The sequence below is a fragment of the Nomascus leucogenys genome, chromosome 14 (assembly GCF_006542625.1).
Source record: "Nomascus leucogenys isolate Asia chromosome 14, Asia_NLE_v1, whole genome shotgun sequence".
NCBI lineage: Eukaryota > Metazoa > Chordata > Mammalia > Primates > Hylobatidae > Nomascus > Nomascus leucogenys.
In genome coordinates this window covers 20,267,760-20,291,830 of record NC_044394.1, presented here as the reverse complement: position 1 = coordinate 20,291,830, position 24,071 = coordinate 20,267,760, and the positions used below count along the sequence as shown (strand labels likewise).

The 24,071-nt window shown below is 38.6% G+C and overlaps 1 protein-coding gene across 2 annotated transcripts in view; it reads left to right on the top strand.

Annotated features, from left to right (window-relative positions):
• Window positions 1–22,589, top strand: part of PNPT1 (polyribonucleotide nucleotidyltransferase 1) — a 56,513-nt gene extending 33,924 nt beyond the window's left edge. For both annotated transcript variants that reach the window (XM_030827628.1, XM_030827629.1), the window contains exons 16-28: window positions 3,548–3,614; window positions 3,698–3,787; window positions 4,968–5,021; window positions 10,883–10,989; window positions 11,854–11,925; window positions 12,018–12,081; window positions 13,142–13,225; window positions 13,854–13,937; window positions 15,156–15,262; window positions 15,368–15,423; window positions 17,883–17,961; window positions 20,981–21,028; window positions 22,180–22,589. In XM_030827628.1, coding sequence (XP_030683488.1) covers window positions 3,548–3,614; window positions 3,698–3,787; window positions 4,968–5,021; window positions 10,883–10,989; window positions 11,854–11,925; window positions 12,018–12,081; window positions 13,142–13,225; window positions 13,854–13,937; window positions 15,156–15,262; window positions 15,368–15,423; window positions 17,883–17,961; window positions 20,981–21,028; window positions 22,180–22,335 — 1,068 coding nt within the window. In that variant the 3' untranslated portion in view covers window positions 22,336–22,589. The remainder of the gene's footprint in view (window positions 1–3,547; window positions 3,615–3,697; window positions 3,788–4,967; window positions 5,022–10,882; window positions 10,990–11,853; window positions 11,926–12,017; window positions 12,082–13,141; window positions 13,226–13,853; window positions 13,938–15,155; window positions 15,263–15,367; window positions 15,424–17,882; window positions 17,962–20,980; window positions 21,029–22,179) is intronic.
• The last annotated feature ends 1,482 nt before the right edge of the window (window positions 22,590–24,071 follow it).

Sequence of the window (24,071 nt, the reverse complement as noted above, 5' to 3'; positions counted from 1 at the left end):
ATTTTTCTATTTTTTTCTAGAGATGGGGTTTTGCCATGTTGCTCGGGCTGGAACATTTTATTTTTAAAAACTTCCAGGATACAGTAAAGTTGAAAGAACTTTACAATGACTCTCCATATATCCACTACCTGAGTTTTACCAATAATATTTTACTTTTCTAGTTTTATCATATATCTATTAAGATCAATTTGGGGCTACTATTTTATTGCTTACAGAAGGCATGGCAAGCTTTGTGTAGAATGATAAGTAGAGAGAGATGTAAGTAGTATTTTTAGAGAGTACTGTAGCACTCTCTAAAGTACTACTTTAGAGAGATAAGAGATAAGTACTTTAGAGAGATAAGTAGTATTTTTCTAATCAACAACTTCGTGTTCTAAGTCATACATAAAACTTAAAGAAAGTATAGCAGACAATATCGTTTTACGTAAAAAAAAAAAAAAAAAAAGTCATGCCTGTGTATACACGTGTGTCAAACAAAAGTAGAGTTTTTTAAATACCTCAACTGACAAATCACCTGTTTGCTCATTGAAATGTTCATATTTATACTCAATTGATGAGTAGTAAAAGATGAGACATTTAATATTAAGTTACTTTATATGAGATAATTATAGATAATTGAGTTTGTGATTGACTTTATTCACAACAAATCCTAAGGGACCAGACCTAATATAAAGTACTTTTAATTTTATTATTTGAAGAATGTACATGGAGAGCAGGGCATGGTAGCTCATACCTGTAATCCCAGCACTTTGGGAGGCCGAGGAGGGAGGATTGCTGAGCCCAGAAATTCAAGACAAGCTTGGGCAACATAGTGAGATCCTGTCTCTACAAAAAGATCTAAAAATTAGCCAAGCATGGTGGCATGTGCCTATAGTCCCAGCTACTCGGGAGGCTGAGATGGGAGGATTGCGTGAGCCCAAGAGGTTGAGAATGCAGCAAGCCATTATCACCCCACTGCACTTCAGCCTGGGCAACAGAGTGAGACCCTGTCTCAGAAATAAAAAGAATACAACATGAGAGACTTATGTAAAGTAGCAAGTCATTTCGTTTTTGTATAACCGTTGTTGGCTGCCCAGAATTCCAGCATTTCACTCTTGCTGAATCTGCTGTAATCAATAGAGAACATTTTTTTGTAGAAAGTATATGCTACAGAATATCCATAAACATCGAGATTCATACAGGGCTTGAATCCCTTGTAAATATCCTGTTCTGGATATATCCTGGTGCTACAGAAGCCAGAGAGGAATTGTAATTGAGTAAAGCAGGTTCTTTGTCATGAGCTGGAGAGCACGTGGCAGTCTTAAAAGGGCAGCTGTGCACAATGGAGGTCTAGCTGATTATTGGGTAAGGGGGTTGGGGAGGGAACTGGAGAAGGATATGGGCCATGGGCCATTATTGCCATATTTTATTTTTGTAAATCTCTTTATTATAAAATAAAGCAGAGGTACTGAAAACTGTATAAAACAAAGGATGGCTTAATAAGTTTTTATAAGGCAAATACCCTTGTAACCACCACCCAAGTCAGGAAATTTAACATTGCCAGCCACCTCAAAAGCCCCTCCATGTTTTTCATCCCAATCTCAATACCCGTCGTCTCTTAAAAGTAGGTAACTACTCTCCTAAGTTTTACAGTAATCATCTTGGATTTCCTGGCTCCATTTTTAGATACTATAGTTTAGTCTTGTTTTTTTCTTTAAAACGTTTGGTATTTCCTTTTTTGTTTCAGTTTGTTTGAGACAGAGTCTCACTCTGTCACTCAGGCTGGAGTGCAGTGGCACCATCTTGGCTCACTGCAACCTCCACCTCCCAGGCTTAAGTGATCCTCCTGCCTCAGTCCCCCAAGTAGCTGGGACTACAGGCACCACCACACTCAGCTAATTTTTAGATTTTTTACAAAACGCGGTTTTGCCACGTTGCCCAGGCTGGTCTCAAACTCCTGGGCTCAAGCAGTCTGCCTGCCTCAGCCTCCCAAAGTGCTGGGATTACAGATGTAAGCCACTATGCCTGGCCTGATATTTCTTTAAGTCTTTTTAAATCTATACATTTCTCCTCCATTACATTCTATCTATTGAAGCCCCATAGCCATTTTACTTATAGTCTCCCACAGTCTGGGTGTTGCTGATTGCACACTCGTGGTGCAGTTCAACATGTTCCTCCATCCTCTCTATTTCCTGCAAATTGACTGCTAGATCCAGAGGTTTAATCAGATTCCTGCTCCATCCACTGCTTTTAAGAGCAGTGGCTCATGCCTGTAATCCCAGCACTTTGGGAGGCCAAGGCAGGCGGATCACCTGAGGTCGGGAATTCAAGACCAGCCTGACCAACATGGTGAAACTCTGTCTCTACTAAAAATACAAAATTAGCCAGGCATGGTGGCGCCTGCCTGCAATCCCAGCTACTTGGGAGGCTGAGGCAGGAGAATCACTTGAACCCGGAAGCGGAGGTTGTGGTGAGCCAATATCGTACCATTGCACGCCAGCCTGGGCAACAAGAGCAGAACTCCATCTTAAAAAAAAAAAAAAAAAATTCTTGTTAATCTGGAATTACAGATATTTGGGGGAAGTTTTTTTTTTTTTTTTTTTTTTTAAACAGGGTCTCTGTTACACAGGCTGAAGTGCAGTGGTGCAGTCTTAGCTTACTGCAACCTCCACCTCCTGGGTTCAAGCAATTCTTGTGCCTCAGCCTCATGAGTAGCTGGGATTACAGGCATGCGCCGCCACGCCCGGCTGATTTTTCCATTTTTTGTAGATACAGGGTCTCACCATGTTGGCCAGGCTAGTCTCAAACTCCTGAGCTCAAGTTAGCTGCCTGCCTTGGCCTCCCAAAGTGCTGGGATTACAGGCATGAGCCACTGTGCCCGGCCTGAAATTACAGATTTTTATGGGAAGTCTTCCTATTGTCAAATGATCACAACTAATTCGTATTTCTTCAAGGTAACATATCTACCAAATAAAACAGTTTGCAACCACTGGCTAAAATAAAACCCTTATGGAAAAGAGCTGTTTCCTCCATACATTTTTGTCATTATGTTTTGCTTGAGAAATACTTCAAAATATGCAACTTTCCCTTTCATGTATTTTGTTTCATATCTGAAAAAGGTAAAGGTAGTGGAGAGAGATAACTAAAAAGTATCAGTGTAAATTAAATTTCAATTTAGTGAAATAAATGTGGGCTTTGCTATGAAAAAAAATCTGTGATTCTTCAATGTGTACTTTTTAAATATGTACATATTTTTACTTATTACAAAAATATAACATTTTGTTATTGTTAATAATTTAAACGTAATGGAAATTTATGGTGTAAATCCCCATACCCATCCAGTTCCCACATCCTAATCCATTTACACACTTGAAATAGCTACTTTTAGCAATTTGGTATGTATGTTAAATTTATATTATGCATTTTCTGTATATTTATGAATGTACTTTTTTAAAAAACAAAAATGAGATTCTACTGTTCTATAAGTTGTTTTATTATTTTGGTAATATAACTTGTACATCTTTCTATGTCAATTGTATATGTGTGTTTGTGTTTTTTTTTTTTTAAGTTTCCTCCTTATGCAACTAATGAAATTGGCAAAGTCACTGGTTTAAATAGAAGAGAACTTGGGCATGGTAAGTACAGGTCTGTAAACTTACATGGTATTCTTACAGAGACTTAATACATTTTTTACTTATTGTTTTCTACTCTAATTTAGGTGCTCTTGCTGAGAAAGCTTTGTATCCTGTTATTCCCAGAGATTTTCCTTTCACCATAAGAGTTACATCTGAAGTCCTAGAGTCAAATGGTATGGTATTGAAATACTTCTTTCATAGTGGAAAAGACCATATTCCCTATTCTATTATTGTTTTCAAATGGAATGTTACATTTTGTTTATTACTACAGAACCCAAGTTTATTGCAAGAGAAAAATGTATTGAGTTAATCATATACTTGTCTTAATCTCTGTTCTTAGCTAATGAGTTGTTTTGAAAACAATATAAAACAAATGTTTTTCTTTATCTGTTATAGTAGATCCAGTTTGGCTTGTTTCTTTATTTGTACAAACAAACCACAGAACAAGGTTAACAGAGAGAGGAAGGGCCAAAATAGAGTGATCATTAGGCAGGGGATACCTGTCACATATCCACATGAATAATAAGTGTACATCACAGAGGGTGTCTAGGCCAAGAGGTCACATTTAAATAAAAAATTAGTCCATGGGTCAAGGTACAGTGCAGTCATTAAAGGCAGAAAGGTCATGGAGTTCTTAAAGGTGTAACAGACATAATTCAGATAGTCACATATTTTGACGGGAAAATACCAAGGTAAACTCAGAATTTAAACTAAAGACTTTGTGGTTCTCTACTGGGTGTGACTAAATTAATGGGCTTATGAGAGTGAGAGAGCCAAAGCCCTATATCTTTAACTACTTCTGATAAGCAAGAAAAAAGATATGCCCTAGGAAGTCTATTAGAATATCTGTAGCAATACTGCGCAATAGAACTTTTTGTGATGGGCTGGGCGTGGTGGCTCACACCTGTAATCCCAGCACTTTGAGAGGCCGAGGCGGGTGGATCACGAGGTCCAGAGGGTCTAACATGGTGAAACCCTGTCTCTACTAAAAATACAAAAAATTAGCTGGGCGTGGTGGTGGGCTGAGACTCCATCTCAAAAAATAATAATAAAATAAAACTTTTTGTGATAATAGAAATCCTCTTTATCTGTGCTATCTAGTTGAAGAATTAAATTTATTTTAATTGATTTAACTTTAAGTCACCACTTATAGCTAATGGCTACCATATTGGACCTTGCAGCCCCGTAGTTTATAGCTTAAAAGACCTTGCCTTAGGTGCTTTTAAAAAAGAAGAAGATACTATTGAATATTTGTATTGTAATTGACTATTTATAAGGAAATAACCAATAGTAACACTTTTCTACATTAAAAAAAATCAGTATAATATAAAGCAGTTATTTTTCTTTCTATAGGGTCATCTTCTATGGCATCTGCATGTGGCGGAAGTTTAGCATTAATGGATTCAGGTAAAAGAATTATGTCTCAAAACTGCTGATATTGCTCATGCCTGTAATCCCAGCACTTTGGGAGGCCAAGGCAGGAGGCTCACCTGAGGCCAAGAGTTTAAGACCAGCCTGGGCAACATAGCAAGACCTCATCTCTACAAAAAAGATTTAAAAAAAATGCTAACCTTTTATACACACCTGTTAGTATAAAATGTAAGATTTCTTTAAATTCGGATTTTAGTAAAACTCAAAGTCAGATTACAGATGACCAAATCAAGCCAGAGTCAAGATGGTTGAAAAGTAGAGCTTCAAATATCCAGATACCTGCTAGAATTCTTATGTTTAGCTAAAAGCAGTACACTGAAAAATTTTTATTTGCATTGGTGACCTAGTAAACTTTATTTCCTTCCAAAAGGTAGAGAGCTCCAGAATTGATTCCAATCACCAAGGAAGTTTTGATTAATAAGTACTATTAGGAATCATAAGAGAAAGCAACTGTAATCTTTCAGTCGATTTATACAAGCCAAGAGAACAATGCCACTCAGGCATGTACACACAATTTTAGGAAGGCGGGACTACAAATGGTTCATTGTAATCCCCAGGTCTGAAACGCCAAAAACGAAAGCATTATGCTAGGAGATTTTTTTTTTTTTTTTTTTTTTTTTTTTGAGACAGAGTCTTGCTCTGTTGCCCAGGCTAAAGTGCAGTGGTGCAGTCTCGGCTCACTGCAACCTCCGCCTCCCGGGTTCAAGTGATTCTTCTGCCTCAGCCTCCTGAGTAGCTGGGATTACAGGCGCGTGCTACCACGCCTGGCTAATTTTTGTATTTTTAGTAGAGACGGGGTTTCACCATATTGGCCAGGCTGACCTGGAACTCCTGACCTCGTGATCCACCCACCTTGCCCTCCCAAAGTGCTGGGATTACAGGTGTGAGCTACCATGCCTGGCCGCTAGGAGATTCTTAAAACCAATTCGTGCCAAACTGTCATCAATGCTGCTATTCCAGAAGAAAGAGAGAAGGAACCTAAAGACACTAAAGAGGCCACAGAAAGAGTTCTCTGGTAACTTAACACATTTACAGTACTGGCATGAAAGATAGAAAAGAGGGCCGTAACAAAGGATGAAATGAAAACATGGTTTGAATATATAATAATATTATCTAGAAAAATTAAAACTAAAAACAGGCCAAAGCACAAAATGCTAAAGGTACTTTTGTAATTTATTCAGTAAAGGAAAACATAATCTGTTTTTTTTTTTTTTTTTTTTTTTTTTTTTGAGACAGAGTCTTGCCATCGCCCAGGCTGGAGTGCAGTGGCGCGATCTCGGCTCACTGCAGGCTCCGCCCCCCGGGTTTCACGCCATTCTCCTGCCTCAGCCTCCCGAGTAGCTGGGACTACAGGCGCCCGCCACCTCGCCCGGCTAATTTTTTGTATTTTTAGTAGAGACGGGGTTTCACCGTGTTAGCCAGGATGGTCTCGATCTCCTGACCTCGTGATCCGCCCGCCTCGGCCTCCCAAAGTGCTGGGATTACAGGCGTGAGCCACCGCGCCTGGCTGAAAACATAATCTGATATTTAAGGTAGCTGGTAAAATACTGCTGCTGCTATTTTCATCTTCATTCTTTCACTCTACAAATCTTTACTTTGTGGCACCTATGTGCCAAGCACTGATCTAAGTTCTTAGGACATGGTGATGAACAAAACAGTCTTAGACTTCATGGCACTTGTGTTTCTCAGTCTTCCAAATCTCATACTGGAAAACACTGAACAAATCTTGAAAAAGGTAAACTGAAAAATAAAAGATGACATCATAGGAGAGTCTTTATCTGCCATTTTTAAATGAATTCAGATCTTTTGGTCTAGACAAAAACTCATCCTTGATTATAATGAGAACTTCAGGATTAGATTACTGAAGTATGATGGCAGTCATTGAGAAATCGTGGAGACTAGTATCCCAAGGACAGAAAACGTTCTTCTTATTGGAAGAAAAGTATTTTCTATAAAGTATAACCCAATGAACTTGATTGTGACCCTCAACAAGACTCTTAAGAACTTATAAAAAGAATGGTTTATAAGTAGTTTAGAAAGGAAAGGGGCCAGGCACAGTGGCTCATGCCTGTAATCGCAGCACTTTGGGAGCCTGAGGTGAGTGGATCACTTGAGGTCAGGAGTTTGAGGTCTGCCTGGCCAACATAGTGAAACCCCGTCTCTACTAAAAATACAAAAATAAGCCGGGCGTGGTGGCCCATGCCTGTAATCCCAGCTACTTGGGAGGCTGAGTCAAGAGAATCACTTGAACCCAGGAGGCGGAGGCTGCAGTGAGCCAAGATCGTGCCACTGCACTCCGGCCTGGGTGACAGAGTGACTCTGTCTCAAGAAAACAAAAAAAAAAGGAAAGGGACTACAGAAAGAAGCCAGAAGGGACTTCTCCAAAATAAGTCACGCCATAGTTAATTCACTTTCTGTTTTGAAGAAATTACTGCATTTGCAGTAGAGGGTATTGCTGTTGCTGTGATGTATCTATAATTCAGCTTTACAGTTTATGATATCTTTATGATATCTTGTGTAAATGATGCAGAAATTTAGACTAGATAATAGGTGCACCATTCATACCGGTTAAGGGATGAGCAAAGGGACTGCTTAATCTGATCAACAGGTCAGAGAAGGATCTCAAGTTGAAGATTTGAGGATGCTTATTTCAGCCCTGTCTCTTTCAATGTTGACTTGACTGAGAGCACTGGCCTGCCAATAAAAATACTGCCAATAAAAATACTGATTAAAAGGAATGGGTGACTGACAAAATTGAGCAGGAAAAAAAAAATATGGAGCTTAATAGTTTAAAAATTAAATTTGAAGTATTAAAGCCAAAAACCTCAAAAAAATTAAATTTGATAAGAATGAATGTCAAGTCCTGTGGGATGGGCCGATACAAGGTATACAGTTCAATTCAAATATGAATTTGAATTGCTTGAGTAGGGCTTGCCCTGCCCTAAGTCAGGCACTGTCCTATGCCCTGGGGATACAAATTGTACCCAGTTTTTGAAAAAGCTTAAAGGTTTGAAAACAAAAAGATACTAATAGATTGAAGAGGTAATAATACAAATATGTGTAAGGTTGATTGATGAACTAGGCTGAGCATAATTGGCTGAGAGAGACTACTACATTTCATTTGATTTTAAAGGCTGAGTAATTGTTGAGAGGCATATTAGGAGCAGGGCCTGTATTTCACATGAAAGGACCAGCATGTGCAAAGTTAAGAAGTTACAGTGCAGTGTGTTTCAGGAATGTATTCAAAAGAGGTGTTAAGGTAATAAAGTAGAACCATATATTGAAGGTTATTGTTATGCTAAGGAGTTTGGACTTAAAGCCAGCATTTTTCCAATTCAGTATTCCATGGAATAGTGTTCCACAGGACATTGATTATTGTATACCATGAAAAAGTTTATTCTGTTCTAAAGTAAGTTTCAGCAGGGTTAAGCAGGTTTATTTAATGTGGATTAAATAGAGTTTAATAAGCTAATCCGAATACTGACTCTCTAGGAATAGGACATGTAATATTTTTCCAAATTTATTTGATCACAGAATATGTACAAAATTTCCTGAAAGTAGGCAATGGGGAACTTGAAGGATTTAATGGAAAGCAGTGGCATGATTTGAATCTGCTTTTGTTTTTTCCAAATAGTTTTTCCCAGCTGAAGTGATGAATAGCCCTGAGGAATGAGATGGGAGAGACTAAGAAGCAAAGAGAGAAACTAAAATCTGGGAAGCCAGACAGGGAGATTGTTGCCAGGGCAAGAAATGATGTGGACTCAGACTAAAAAGTAACAATAGGTATTTTAATATTTAGGGTAAAGGACTGCTTTCTAAAAAATAAACAGATCTTTGTGACTTGATGGGATATAGGAAATGGGGAAAGAAATGTTGATTCTGGCATGAGTGTCTTAGTTGCTTTCAACCAAAGAATGCAGGAGGAAAAGGATTTTTTGATAGTGATTCAATTTTGAACATATATGTATTTCTTTCATCGCCATCATTATTGTTATTTATAGAGACGAGGTCTCACTGTGTTGCCCAGGCTGGTCTCAAATTCCTGAGTTTAAGCGATCCTCCCGTCTTGGCCTGCCAAAGCATTGGGATTACAAGCATGAGCCACTGGGCCTGGCTCAATTTTGAATATATATTTAAGGTGCTTTGGGGACATTTAGCTGGAGATGTCTGACAGGGAGTTTACTAATACAGGTCCGGGGTTTAGCACAGAGAGCTGGACAGGTAGGATAGATTTTTAAGTCATCAACATTATAGATGGTGGTTAAAATCATAAGTATAGATGAGGTTGCTTAGAGAAAATGAAATGAGATCCACACTCCTTTATACCAAAGTAAATTCCAAGTGATCAAAACTTAAACATTTTTAAACAGATGAAAGATGGTAGGTTTTATCAAAATCTTGGAGAAGAAATGCTCTGCTAAGCAAAACCCAGAAACCATGATTACGTAAACTAAAAATCCTACACAGAAAACTAATGACCATAAGCAAAGTCAATGAACTAGGAAATAAAATATTTTATATTTGTATGTTATTAAACATAATATTTTATCTTTACATTTTAATAAAGATCTGTCCATATTGAAAGAAAATCAGTAATAAAAAGACTGCCAACCAAGTAGAAAAGTGTTGAAGGCCATGAACAGGGAGTTCTCAAAATAAGACTTATAAATAGGTTTATGAACATGAAATAGTTTTCTTTTTTTTTTTTTTTCAACCTCAGTCATAGAAAACAAGTCAGATTTAAAATAACCATTTTTTACCCTTTAAATTGAGAAAAATCAAAAGATTTGACAAGAATTAATAAGAATATAGAGTAGCATGTACCTTCTTACACCACTGGTAAAAGTTTAAAATGCTGTGTCTTTAGAAGGCAGTTTGACAGTCCAACAAACATAAATGCACATACCTTTTGACTCAGCAATCGCACTTCTGTGTGTGACTTATAAAACATACAGGGAGTACTATGCAACTATTCAAAGGAATAAAGTACAGCTTTGTGTGGTGGTATGTGTCAATATCCAAGACATGTTATTAAGTGAAAAAGGCAAGGTGCAGAACAGTAAATGCCTACAGTCTGCCGCCACGAGTAAAGAAAACAAAAGATTATATTTACATTTATACTTGTGCACAGAAATTTTCTGGGAGGATACACTAATGTTAGCTGCCATGGGGAGGTAAACTGAGGGGTTCAGGCTGGAAGAATTTACCAAATAGATGCTTACTTTCCAACAAAAAGAGAATAAGACACCTGAAGCAAAAAAGCAAAGCAATGGATAATTTAAAAGTTATAAAGTTTGCTATTGTTAGAGAAGTTCTTGCTGGATATAGTACTTGTTTACATTGTTTTAGGGAACTTTATTATATGTTCAAAAACAAATGAAGTAGTCAGATGACCTCTTAAGATTTCCAACTCAGCTTCGGTGATTGTCAATTTAGACAACAATATCCATTTACATTAAAAAATAAATGTCTGCTGGGCGTGGTGGCTCACGCTTATAATCCCAGCGCTTTGGGAGGCTAAGGCTGGCGGATCACCTGAGGTCAGGAGTTCAAGACCAACAGGGCTAACATGGTTGAAACCCCATCTCTACTAAAAATACAAGCAAATTAGCCAGGCGTGTTGGCGGGTGCCTATAATCCCAGCTACTGGGGAGGCTGAGGTGGGAGGATCGCTTGAACCCAGGAGGCAGAGGCTGCAGTGAGCCAAGATGATGCCACTGCACTCCAGTCTGGGCAACAGAGCGAGACTCACTCTCAAAAAAAAAAACCTGATAGATAAATATTTGTTTTAGGCTCATGTACACATTACCCACAGAAGTTCTTTTTCCCAATTATAGGGGTTCCAATTTCATCTCCTGTTGCAGGCGTGGCAGTAGGATTGGTCACCAAAACCGATCCTGAGAAGGGTGAAATAGAAGATTATCGTTTGCTGACAGATATTTTGGCAAGTATATTCCCAGTTTCAAATATTTAATAATGAAGACTAAAAATAAATAAATAAAAATTAAAAGATAAAAAAAAATAATGGTGAAGACTATATGTACTTTGCACGTAGCATATGCTTAGAAGAGTGCTGGTATTTGAAAAACAGGTACTTGTTCTTCCCTTCCTCCTCTGCATGTTCACCTTGTATCTATAGGATATGAAGTTAAAATAGGTATTATATTAATAGTAATAGGCCAGGCACAGTGACTCATGTCTGTAATCCCAGCACTTTGGGAAGTCAGGAGTTCGAGACCAGTATGGCTGATGTGGCAAAACTCCATCTCTAGTAAAAATACAAAAATTAGCCCGGGCATGGTGTCACATACCTGTAATCCCATCTACTTGGCAGGCTGAGGCAGAATTGCTTGAGCCCGGGAGGCAGATGTTGCAGTGTGCCAAGATCGTGCCACTGCACTCCAGCCTGGGCAACAGAGCAAGACTCTGTCTCAAAATAATAAAATAAAATAATAAAATAAAATAAATAAAAATTACTTTAAAAAAATAGTAATAGTTATCCTTAAGTATTGCAGTAATACACAGTGTAAGTGTTCATAATGGCTCACTTTAGGATGATCATAAATTCATTCTCAGGCATTTATGAGGGAAAGGAATGATCTAAAAATAAAATGATGTTTCTGGTGAAAATAATTGTAGCTTAAAAAGTCACAAATTGGAAGTGGTAGTTAATGTAGAAAACATTGCTTTGTGTTTGGACTTAGGATATGGTTTACTTCTAAAGCTGTTTTTTGAAATGTTTCTACAGTGAATATGTTGACTTTTGGTTTTGTTTAAAACTGTGTCATAACTTTTTAAATTCCTGAAGGGAATTGAAGATTACAATGGTGACATGGACTTCAAAATAGCTGGCACTAATAAAGGAATAACTGCATTACAGGTATTTTTAAAACCCATTTTGTTTCATTTTTGTAACATTTAAATAATGCCATGAGTCAACATTTATATAATTGTTTGACTTTTCCATATTAGGCTGATATTAAATTACCTGGAATACCAATAAAAATTGTAATGGAGGCTATTCAACAAGCATCAGGTGAGCTAGTGTGCATGATTCTCCTTTCATTCTTTTCCACTTTGCTAATGGGAACTACAGTTCTCATTAGGCTTATTATAAAATATTGCTTTAAAAAGTGGAATTTCATATAACTTAGATCAAGAAGTACCGGCCAGGTGTGTTGGGTCACGTCTGTAATCCCAGCACTTTGAGAGGCCGAGGCAGGCAGATCACTTCAGGTCAGGAGTTCGACACCAGCCTGGCCAACATGGTGAAACCCTGTCTCTACTAAAAGTACAAAAATTAGCCAGGCATGGTGGTGCATACCTGTAATCCCAGCTACTCAGGAGGCTGAGACAAGAGAATTGCTTGAGCCCAGGAGGCAGAGGTTACAGTGAGCCGAGATCACGCCATTGCACGCCAGCCTGGGTGACAGAGGGAAACTGTCTCGATCTCCTGACCTCGTGATCCGCCCGCCTCGGCCTCCCAAAGTGCTGGGATGACAGGCTTGAGCCACTGCGCCCGGCCGAAAGATTTTTTTTTTTTTTTTTTTTGTATTTTTAGTAGAGACGGGGTTTCACCGTGGTCTCGATCTCCTGACCTCGTGATCCGCCCGCCTCGACCTCCCAAAGTGCTGGGATTACAAGCGTGAGCCACCGCGCCCGGCCCACAGAGGGAAACTGTCTCAAAAAAAAAGAAGTACTAAGTAGCCAGGCATGGCATGGTGGCTCATCCTAGCACTTTGGGAGGCCAAGGCGGGAAGATTGCTTGAGCCCCAGGAGTTCAAGACCAGCCTGGGCAATGTAGTGAGATCCCATATCTATTTTAAAAAAAGAAGAAGAACTAAGTTTTTGGGACGCATGAATAAACATCAAAGTGGGTTACCAGTGAAATTTCAATTTTTACAAATTAAGCAACGCTCTTTAAGGTAGGATTTATGGAGAAGAGAATATGAGTGAATTCTCAAGGTAATAGGGATGTGGAAAGCTTCAATTATTAAGCTATAGGGTTTAGATTGTATACCATAAAAACTAAGAGTGCAGTATTTCAGATCATACTTGTTTTATGTAGTTATAATTTTTGTGTTTTTCTCTTCTAGTGGCAAAAAAGGAAATATTACAGATCATGAACAAAACTATTTCAAAACCTCGAGCATCTAGAAAAGAAAATGGACCTGTTGTAGGTAATACATTAAAATTTTAGTGATCGGCCAGGCGCGGTGGCTCACGCCTGTAATCCCAGCACTTTGGGAGGCCAAGGCAGGCGGATCACGAGGTCAGGAGATCGAGACCATCCTGGCTAACACGGTGAAACCCTGTCTCTACTAAAAAATACAAAAAATTAGCCGGGCGTGGTGGCGGGCGCCTGTAGTCCCAGCTACTCAGGAGGCTGAGGCAGGAGAATGGCATGAACCCGGGAGGCGGAGCTTGCAGTGAGCCAAGATCGCGCCACTGTACTCCAGCCTGGGCGACAGAGCAAGACTCTGTCTCAAAAAAAAAAAAAAATTTTTTTTTAGTGATCATGGTAAGATAAACATTAATATATGAACGAATATTACTGCTTTTACATTGTTTTTACCCAGTGCACAAAACAAAAATATTTAAAATACTTTTGTACTTAAAATGCTTTAAATTTTAGGGAATATTCTTTAACAGTTTTCAGTAATTTTAATCATCTACTTTTCTATTTTATAGTAAAATATTTTTATATATGTCTAGGTCAAAAAAAAAAAAATCTCAAGTGACCATGGCATGTTTTAGGTTCATGTATGTAGTTGAATTGTTTATATATTTGTCTGTATTACATTCCAGAAACTGTTCAGGTTCCATTATCAAAACGAGCAAAATTTGTTGGACCAGGTGGATATAACTTAAAAAAACTTCAGGCTGAAACAGGTAAGAGTTGTATGAAGTTTGGGGTTTTTTAATTAAATGCTAGACCATGAAAGTTTGCTATTTCATCTCTAGTATGTTGCTTTAAATATATATTTATTTGAGAAATGAGAGAAAGACCAGGAGAAAAGGATATGACATGTCTTGACTGTGAGTTTTCTGTGTGCCTATTAAAAAATTAGCAAATGGTCATTCTTAACTATATTCAAGAAGGATTACAAATAATTCATCAGGACATTTTTGCAACATTTTATAGTTGAACATCTAGAATAATTTTTAGTTTTTAACTTTAGAGGAATTATTACTTAGTTATTTCTTTTTATTCTGATACTTTCACTTAGTTTTATTTATACTCTTTTATTTAAAGAGTATACAAGAAAATAATATGCTTTAATTTATTTCTCCTGAAGCAATATTTGAATTACCTCGTACTTCAAGGTTTGAGGTTATTGCAAGAGAGTGAGAAGCAGAGTCACCTTAGCCATTTGCTAACATTGAGAAACTGATGTGATTTTGTCCCTTATTCATTTATTCACCCCTCCTAAGAGTAAGCGGGAGAAAGAAAAAAGGTAAGGAAAGGGTTCTATTATAGTTTCTACTCGTAATTAAGAGAGCAGAACCAGACTCTCCAAAATTTGTATAGATATATTTGATTTCACCAGATGGTAAATTTCAAGAAATCAAGCATATTGGCTCACCACTGTATCCCCAGGGCCTACCTAGTATAATGCCAGGTACCTAGCAAGTATGCAGAGTGTATTTGTTGATGAATGAATTCCTTCACTCCTAAAGTAATGATTAAATACAGCATAACTCCACCCAGCTACTAATAGGTCCCTCCTGTTCTCACATCTATTTTTAAGACTAGTTTCCACTGGAATGAGCAAGTTAACTTTTTTTTTTTTTTTGAGACGGGGTCTTGCTCTGTCACCCAGACTGGAGTGCAGTACACAATCACTGCTAACTCCAGCCTTGACCCCTGGGCTCAAGTGGTCCTCCCGACTGTGATTCCCATGTAGTTGGGCACATGCTACCAGGTCCAGCTAATTTTTTAATTTATTTTTTGTAGTAACAGGCTTTCCCTATGTTGCCCAGGCTGGCCTTGAACGCCTGAGCTCAAGTGATCCTCCCACCTCAGCCCTCCAGAGTGCTGGGATTACAAATGTGATCCACTATACCCAGCCAAGTTAACTTTAATATGTTACATTATGTTTTTAAAAGGTGTAACTATTAGTCAGGTGGATGAAGAAACATTTTCTGTATTTGCACCAACACCCAGTGCTATGCATGAGGCAAGAGACTTCATTACTGAAATCTGCAAGGATGATGTAAGTATATATCATATTAATTATGTATCATATAGCTATATTTGTTTTTTCTACTTTTTGTTGATGTTTTCTTTATGAATCTTATGGCTTATTTTGCACTTACAGCAGGAGCAGCAATTAGAATTTGGAGCAGTGTATACCGCCACAATAACTGAAATCAGGTAATATCAAGTAATATACTATGCTGAGCTTTTTCCTTTATTTCTTTAGAGACAGGGTCTCACCCTGCCACCCACAGTGGGATGCAGTGGTGCCATCGTACCTCACAGCTGCCTTGAACTCCTGGGATCAAGCAATTCTCCCACCTCAGCCTCCTGAGTATTTAGGACTACAAGCAAACACCACCACACGTGGCCGATTTTTTTATTTTTTTGTAAAGACATGGTCTCACTATGTTGCCCAGGTTGGTCTTAAACTCCTGGCCTCAAGCCATCCTCCCGCCTTAGCCTCCCAAAGTGCCAGGATTACAGGCATGAGCCACTGTGCCCAGCCCTGTTTTGGTTAACAGATTCCTATTATAATCCCAATTTAATTTTACATTTACTTTATTTACTTTGAAATCATAAGGTGTTTAGATTACATGCCAATTGCCATGTAATCATTACTTTTTAAGGTATAGTGTATTTTATTTTCGATATCATTTTATAAAATTTCAGTAACAGTTCTGTGGTTTTAATTATGATAGGTTCTCTTAACTGAATTCTTTTTTTTGGGGGGACAGAGTCTCGCTCTGTCACCCAGGCTGGAGTGCAGTGATGCGATCTCGGCTCACTGCAGGCTCCGCCTCCCGGGTTCACACCATTCTCCTGCCTCAGCCTCCCCGGTAGCTGGGACTACAGGCGCCTGCCACCACACCCGGCTAATTTTTGTATTTTTAGTAGAGATGAGTTTCACCGTGTTGGTGAGGCTGGTCTTGAACTCCTGACCTTGTGATTCGCCGCCCCCCTTGGCCTCCCAAAGTGCTGGGATTACAGGCATGAGCCACCGCGCCCAGCCAACTGAATTCTTCAACCAAATTTTCTACTAGTAATTGGCGAAGCCCCAAATTAATTTTCCCAGTAAATATTAAATAGGCCCAAAATAGACTTAGCAATATTTCCTTCTTTTTTTTTTCTTTTGATGGCTTATTTTAAACATATCTGAATGCTTAATTGGCACATATTTTTAAATCCGATTTCAGCCAGGCACAGTGGCTCATGCCTGTAATCCCAGCACTTTGGGAGGTCAAGGCTGGTGGATCACGAAGTGGGGGGTTCGAGACCAGCCTGACTAACATGGTGAAACCCCATCTCTACTAAAAATACAAAAGTTAGCCGGGCATGGTGGTGCATGCCTGTAATCCCAGCTTCTCAGGAGGGTGAGGCAGGAGAATTGCTTGAACCTGGGAGGCAGAGGTTGCGGTGAGATGAGATCGCACCACTGCACTCCAGCCTGGGTGACAGAGCAAGACTCCATCTCAAAAAAAAAAAAAAAAAAAGCCAATTTCAATCTCAAAGCATTTTTTTTGACCAGCTAAAAGAGCCTGTTTTTTTAGGATAAGAAAATCCCTTTTTTAAGAAAAAAGAGATTATCAAATGTAGCAAAAATGTTCAAAGCTATTTGAAATAAAATAAAAGGCAATGAGATAATTTGTTTAATATTGCAGGTGAAAAATAAGAAATGGGATGGCATATTTTCATGGACTAGAGAAAAAAGGGAAGATTAGTTTTTAAATGAAATAAGTATCCCATTTTACCTGACCACCTTCCTTAAATCCTTACCTTACAGGTTAATCATATGATATTCTATACTATTTTTAAAATATTTAATGTCATTTCAAAAATTTTTGGAAAATCGAGATCAGCCTGGCCAACTTCGTGAAACCCCGTCTCTACTAAATATACAAAAATTAGCTGGTCATGGTGCACATGCCTGTAATCCCAGCTGCTTGGGAGGCTAAGGCATGAGAATGGCTTGAACCTGGGAGGCGGAGGTTTCAGTGAGCCCAGATGGCACCACTGCACTCCAGCCTGGGTGGCAAAAAAAAAAAAAAAAAAAAAAGTTTTTGGAAATTTATGAAGAGAAATACAGAAAAACATATATTCTAAAAGTTTTTTTTGTTGAGGCAGAGTCTTGCTCTGTCGCCAGGTTGGAGTGCAGTGGCAGGATCTCGGCTCACTGCAACCTCCACCTCTTGGGTTCAAACAATTCTTCTGCCTCACCCTCCTGAGTAGCTGGGATTACAGGTGCGCGCCACCACGCCCAGCTAATTTTTGTATTTTTAGTAGAGACGGGGTTTCACCATGTTGGCCAGGATGGTCTTGATCTCTTGACCTCGTGATCTGCCTGCCTCGGCCTCCCAAAGTGCTGGGATTACAGGTGTGAGCCGCCGCACCTGGCTCTAAAAGCTTTTTTATTGCATGTTTTTTCTTTATCTTTTCTTCATTCTTCGATTCACATATATTTATTTATAGGGTATATTTTCAGTTGAAAAGTGTACCTTTTATAGTTCTAAAATGTGCTAGAATGGGTTTCTTTCCATTTTTTACTTTTTCCTCATATGAAAACATAATGTTTTATTTGTCAATGGATATACAGATACTTATTATTTTAACCAGGCTTATTATTTATTTTTTTGTAGAGATACTGGTGTAATGGTAAAATTATATCCAAATATGACTGCAGTACTGCTTCATAACACACAACTTGATCAACGAAAGGTAAAAAGACAGATGTTATTTTTATAACTGCCTTACAACACCATATTGAAATTACCTAGGTTGGTAAGAATTATACACTTTGCCTACTACTAGCCTAAACAGAGAAAACAAGTGGCAGAGATGCTGCTGGCAAAAAGTTTTACATTGTTTAGCATTAAGAAAAATTGGCTGGGCAGGATGGCTTATGCCTGTAATCCCAGCACTTTGGAAGGCCGAGGCCGGTGGATCACAAGGTCAAGAGATGGAGACCATCCTGACGAACATGGTGAAACCCAGTGTCTACTAAAAATACAAAAATTAGCTGGGCATGGCGGCGTGTGCATGTAGTCTCAGCGACTCGGGAGGCTGAGGAAGGAGAATTGCTTGAACCCGGGAGGCGGAGGGCAGTGAGCCGAGATTGTGCCACTGCACTCCAGCCTGGTGACAGAGTGAGACTTTGTCTCAAAAAAAAAAGTGTCTATTTTACGATATATTAAAATATATTATAAAGCCATAGACAATAAAATAGTATATTACCGGCCCAGAAATAGATAATCCATGCAACAAGAAAACAAAAACCAGAAATAATATACATGGGATTATAATATATGCTAGAAGTTGTATTATAGACAGTGAATAAAGATTATTTAATAAATTATATTGGTACAGCTGGTTATCTTAAAACAGGATTTCTATTCATTTTTATACCTAAATCCTGTCTGGATCAAAGAGCTAAATGTGCTTTTTTAAAAAAGGTGGTGGTGGGAAAAGATAATCTTGTTGGGGCAGGAGGGTTTACTAGAAGAAAACTGGATGTTTTAATAAGATTAGTAGTGGAGAACTCCTCAACATGATATCAAAGCCAAAAAAGTAAATAAATTTATAAAATTTGACCCCATAATTTTTTAATTATATGGCAAAAATTTCAATAAGGTTAACAGATAATCAGCAATCTAAAGGAAAAATGCTTATAACATAGAACAGAAGCTTAATTTACAAAGGGCTTTTATCAATCAGTAAGAATGATGAATATCAATAGAAAAATAAGTAAAGAACATGAACAAATTATTTTTATAAAAAGCCAGGACATTTAATATCAACAGCAATTTTTGAAATGCAAAAGTTTTAACTTTCAGATAGTTTAAAATTCTCAGTGTGTATAAGAGAAAAGATGGACATTTTCATACACTGTTGATGGGAGTGTGAATTGGGACAAACTTTTTAGAGGGTGTTTGGTAAATGTCTATAGACCTAGACATTGTAAGGTTTTGTTTGGAGAGGATAATTAGAGTAGATGAATTCATGATCTGTGCTACCCTGCAACTTATTTTTTTTTCACCTTTTTATTTTGAAAAGTTTTTAATGGACAAAAAAGTTGAAAGAATAATACACTAAACCGTCATGTATCTTTCTCCTATATTCATCAATCATTAACATTTGCAACACTGGAATTTAAAACAAATTATTGTCTTTAGGTGATTGTTTAAAACTATATAGTTTGAAACTTAACGGTATGCTTAATTTATTGATATGAAAAGATGTCCTTGGGCCAGGTGCAGTGGCTCGCGCCTGTAAGCCCAGTACTTTGGGAGGCCAAGGTGGATGGATCACTTTAGATCAGGAGTTTGAGATCAGCGTGGCCAACATGGCAAACCCCCGTGTCTACTAAACATACAAAACATACAAAAAATTAGCTGGGCATGATGGCGTGCACCTGTAATCCCAGCTGAGGCAGGAGAATCTCTTGAACCTAGGAGGAGGAGGTTGCAGTGAGCTGAGATCATGCTACTGTACTCCAGCCTGGATGACAGAGCGAGACTCCATCTCAAAAAAAAAAAAAAAAAAAGATGTCCTTAAGATATACAGTAAGCACAGAGGGTCCATTTTTATAAATGCAGTACACATACACTAAATAGACATCTGAAGGGATACTCATTGGAATGTTAGCAGTAGTTATCTACAACTTGAGAGGGTTTTGAGACAGGGTCTTGCTCTGTCACCCAGGCTGGAGTATAGTGGCACGATCACAGCTCACTGCAGCCTCAGCCTCCCAGGCTCAAGTGATTCTCCCACCTTAGCCTCTGGAGAAGCTGGGACCCCAGGCAAAAACTGCTACACCTGGCTAATTTTTTTGGATTTTTTGTAGAGGTGGGGTTTCTTCTTGTTGCCCAGTCTAGTTTAAGCAGTCCTTCCACCTCGGCCTCCCAAAGTTCTGGGACTACAGGTGTGAGCCACTGTACCCGGCCTGTTTTGGATAATTTTTATGTTCTTAATACATCTATATTTTAAATCTTTATAATTAACTGATTTTTTTTTTTTTTTTTTTTTTTTGAGACAGAGTCTCACTCTGTCACCCAGGCTGGAATGCAGTGGCACAACCTCAGCTCACTGCAACCTCTGCCTCCCAGATTCAGGCAATTCTCCTGCCTCAGCCTCCCAAGTAGCTGGGACTACAGGCGTGTGCCACGACACCCAGCTAGTTTTTGTATTTTTAGTAGAGACAGGGTTTCACCATGTTGGTCAGACTTGTTTCCAACTCCTGAGCTCAAGTGATCTGCCTGCCCCGGCCTCCCAAAGTGCTGGGATTACAGCCGTGAGCCACCATGCCAGGCTAACTGATTTTTTTTTTTTTTTGAGACGGATTCTCGCTCTGACACCCAGGCTGAAGTGCAATGGCGCGATCTCGGCTCACTGCAAGCTCCGCCTCCCGGGTTCACGCCATTCTCCTGCCTCAGCCTCCTGAGTAGCTGGGACTACAAGCGCCCGCCACCACGCCCGGCTAATTTTTTGCATTTTTAGTAGAGACGGGGTTTCACCGTGTTAGCCAGTATGGTCTCAATCTCCTGACCTCCTTATCCGCCCGCCTTGGCCTCCCAAAGTGCTGGAATTACAGGCTTGAGCCACCGTGCCTGGCCGCTAACTGACTTTTTTAATCAGAAAAACGAATAAAGCTTGAGGAAAAAATGTGTACTTCCATGGACACTATGTAATTATGTACAACAACTAATAGATTAACATGTTTTTTTTTTTGTTTTTTCAGATTAAACATCCTACTGCCCTAGGATTAGAAGTTGGCCAAGAAATTCAGGTACTTGTATTCCACCTTTTAGCCTTAAAGTTGTAAATTGTTCTTGAAGCTTCCATTATTTTTTTCAAAAAGTTGAAAGAAGAGTCACCATCTATGATGTTTTTTATTTATATGCAGTACTTCATTTTTAATCTTAGAATTGCTTGAACAGACTCATTAAGGATTTAAGACACAATTCTTTCTCTCAAGGAACTTGCAACTTGGCCAAAATGGTAGTCACCCTTAGTTCATTTAAAAAATACATGAGCATGTTAGCGTTAGCTATGCAGACTCCATGATTTGGAGACTGACATAAGAACTCTGATAAGGTAACTTGTTGAAGTCTTTGAATGTGATCTTTGAGGAGGTGAGACTTTGTTTCTCCACTACTTAAAGTTTTTGAGCTTGGTAAGAGCCATGTTATTCAGGCCTAGAATTCGTATAAAAAAATTGGCCCTTTCTTTGTAGTCCTTTATGAGTGGATGAAAGAAGTCATTGCCAGTCTGTTTTTTCGAGCTCCACCACATTCTCTTTCACTTACGCTAATACCCATGACCTGAGTAACTAAGGCTTCTGGTTTATTCCCAATCTGTAGTCTTATTGTCCAGGTAGCCTCCAGGGGAAGATGAGTGCTAAGATATAGTATCTCTGTATAAGGTTGATTTTTTGGTTTATTGTTGTTGTTGTTGTTGTTGTTTTCACATCAGAAGAACTTTAAACCTTCCGCATTTGCCCCTGACTTTCATTTTCCAAGGTGAAGCCAAATAAACACTAATGTGATGGTCCTTTGAGCAGTAGTGAAAATCCAACTGACCTAAGCATAATCCTGTATAGTATATAACACAATTAGGCTCAGAAGCCCTTGTCTAGAATCATACACTATGCCTGTGACTGTTCCCCCAGTATAAGGACTTGGCCTGGTGAGAATAAAAAGGCACAGATGAGTTCAGCGGCAGATTATAGTTGAACAACTAACTGCTCCTGTCTCTTTTTTATAATGACTACTTATATATATTAAGTGTATACCTCCATTTAGCACTGAACTATGCTTTCAGTGAACAAGTAAAAACAAATCATTGCCTTATTTAGACCACGTAAATTTAAATGTCTATTAGTTTAGATGTCACTCAATGTGCTGTAACTTTAAAGGAAGATCTGTTTCTTTAATACAGGTGAAATACTTTGGACGTGACCCAGCCGATGGAAGAATGAGGCTTTCTCGTAAAGTGCTTCAGTCGCCAGCTACAACTGTGGTCAGAACTTTGAATGACAGAAGTAGTATTGTAATGGGAGAACCTATTTCACAGTCATCATCTAATTCTCAGTGATTTTTTTTTTTAAAGAGAATTCTAGAATTCTATTTTGTCTAGGGTGATGTGCTGTAGAGCAACATTTTAGTAGTATCTTCCATTGTGCAGATTTATATATAATATAAATACATTTTAATTATTTGTACTAAAATGCTCATTTACACGTGCCATTTTTTTAATTCGAGTAACCCATATTTGTTTAATTTTATTTACGTTATAAATCAAGAAATATTTATTATTAAAAGTAAATCATTTATACATCTTAGAAAAAATTACATACTTTTGGTTTTACAATTCTGAAATATATGAAAAACTTAGATAGGATATGTCATATGTTATTATAACGGATCTCTTCCTACATCTTATTTTTCTTCTTTGTATACAGTAGTGACAGTTTACCTTCAATCATCCTACAGGTCACCTCTTTGCCCAACAACTTTACTTGCCTACAACGGTTCACAAACTGGAACAGGCCATATTTAAAGCCAGTGCCTATTTCTTCAGAACTGTTAATAGATACAGTGAGTTGAGGGAGCTAATCTGATACACTTTTGATAATATAATGCTTCCAAATTAGTTACCAAATCATAAACATAGTGGAATAAATATAAATGAGATTCTAACTAGGATGAATGTGGTAGTAATGATGTATATTTTTCAAATTTACCTAAACATAGAAAAATTATTGACTGGGCGTGGTGGCTCATGCTTGTAATCCCAGCACTTTGGGAGGCTGAGGCGGGCAGATCAGGAGATCGAGACCATCCTGGCTAACACAGTGAAACCCCGTCTCTACTAAAAATGCAAAAATTAGCTGGGCGTGGTGGCGCATGCCTGTAATCCTAGCTACTCAGGAGGCTGAGGCAGAAGAATCACTTGAACCCAGGAGGCGGAGGTTACAGTGAGCCGAGATCGCGCCATTGCACTCCAGCTCGGGCACAAGAGCAAAACTCCGTCTCAAAAAAAAAAAAATTATTTACTTGTCAAATTGAACTAGTTCACTTTGAATATGTATATTGCTCTAATGTATGGAAGTTCTTAGTATAAGAGCTGAAGGATCATGACTTTCGGTTACTAGATGTTTGAAATAGATGTTTAGAGGTTACTGATACACATGTCAAGTTGTTCATTCCCATCATTTAAAATATCACCTTATAATTCCACACAAAAGTAAATGGAATGTGGATGTCATAATTTAGAATGTGTAATCCTTTTTAAAATCTTATAAAAATACACTGTACTCAGTAGTACGTGCCTGTAGTCCCAGCTACTTGGAAGGCTGAGGTGGGAAGATCACTAGAGCCCAGAAGTTCGACACTGTAGTGTGCAACAGTCATACCTGTGAATAGCTACTGTACTCCAGCCTGGGCAACATAGCAGGACTCTTATCTCTCAAAAAATTTTAAATCTTATAAAAATGTAGGTAAATCTGGCCGGGCATGGTGGCTCACACCTGTAATCCCAACACTTTGGGAGGTCAAGGTGGGTAGATCACCTGAGGTCAGGAGTTCGAGACCAGCCTGGCCAACATGGTGAAACCCCGTCTTCACTAAAAATACAAAAATTAGCCGGGCATGGTGGCAGGCACCTGTAATGCAGCTACTCAGGAGGCTGAGGCAAGAGAATCTCTTGAACCTGGGAGGCAAAGGTAGCAGTGAGCTGAGATCGCACCACTGCACTCCAGCCTGTGCAAAAAGAGTGAAACTCCGTCTCAAAAAAAAAAAATGGTGGGCACAGAAGCTCGTGCCTGTAAT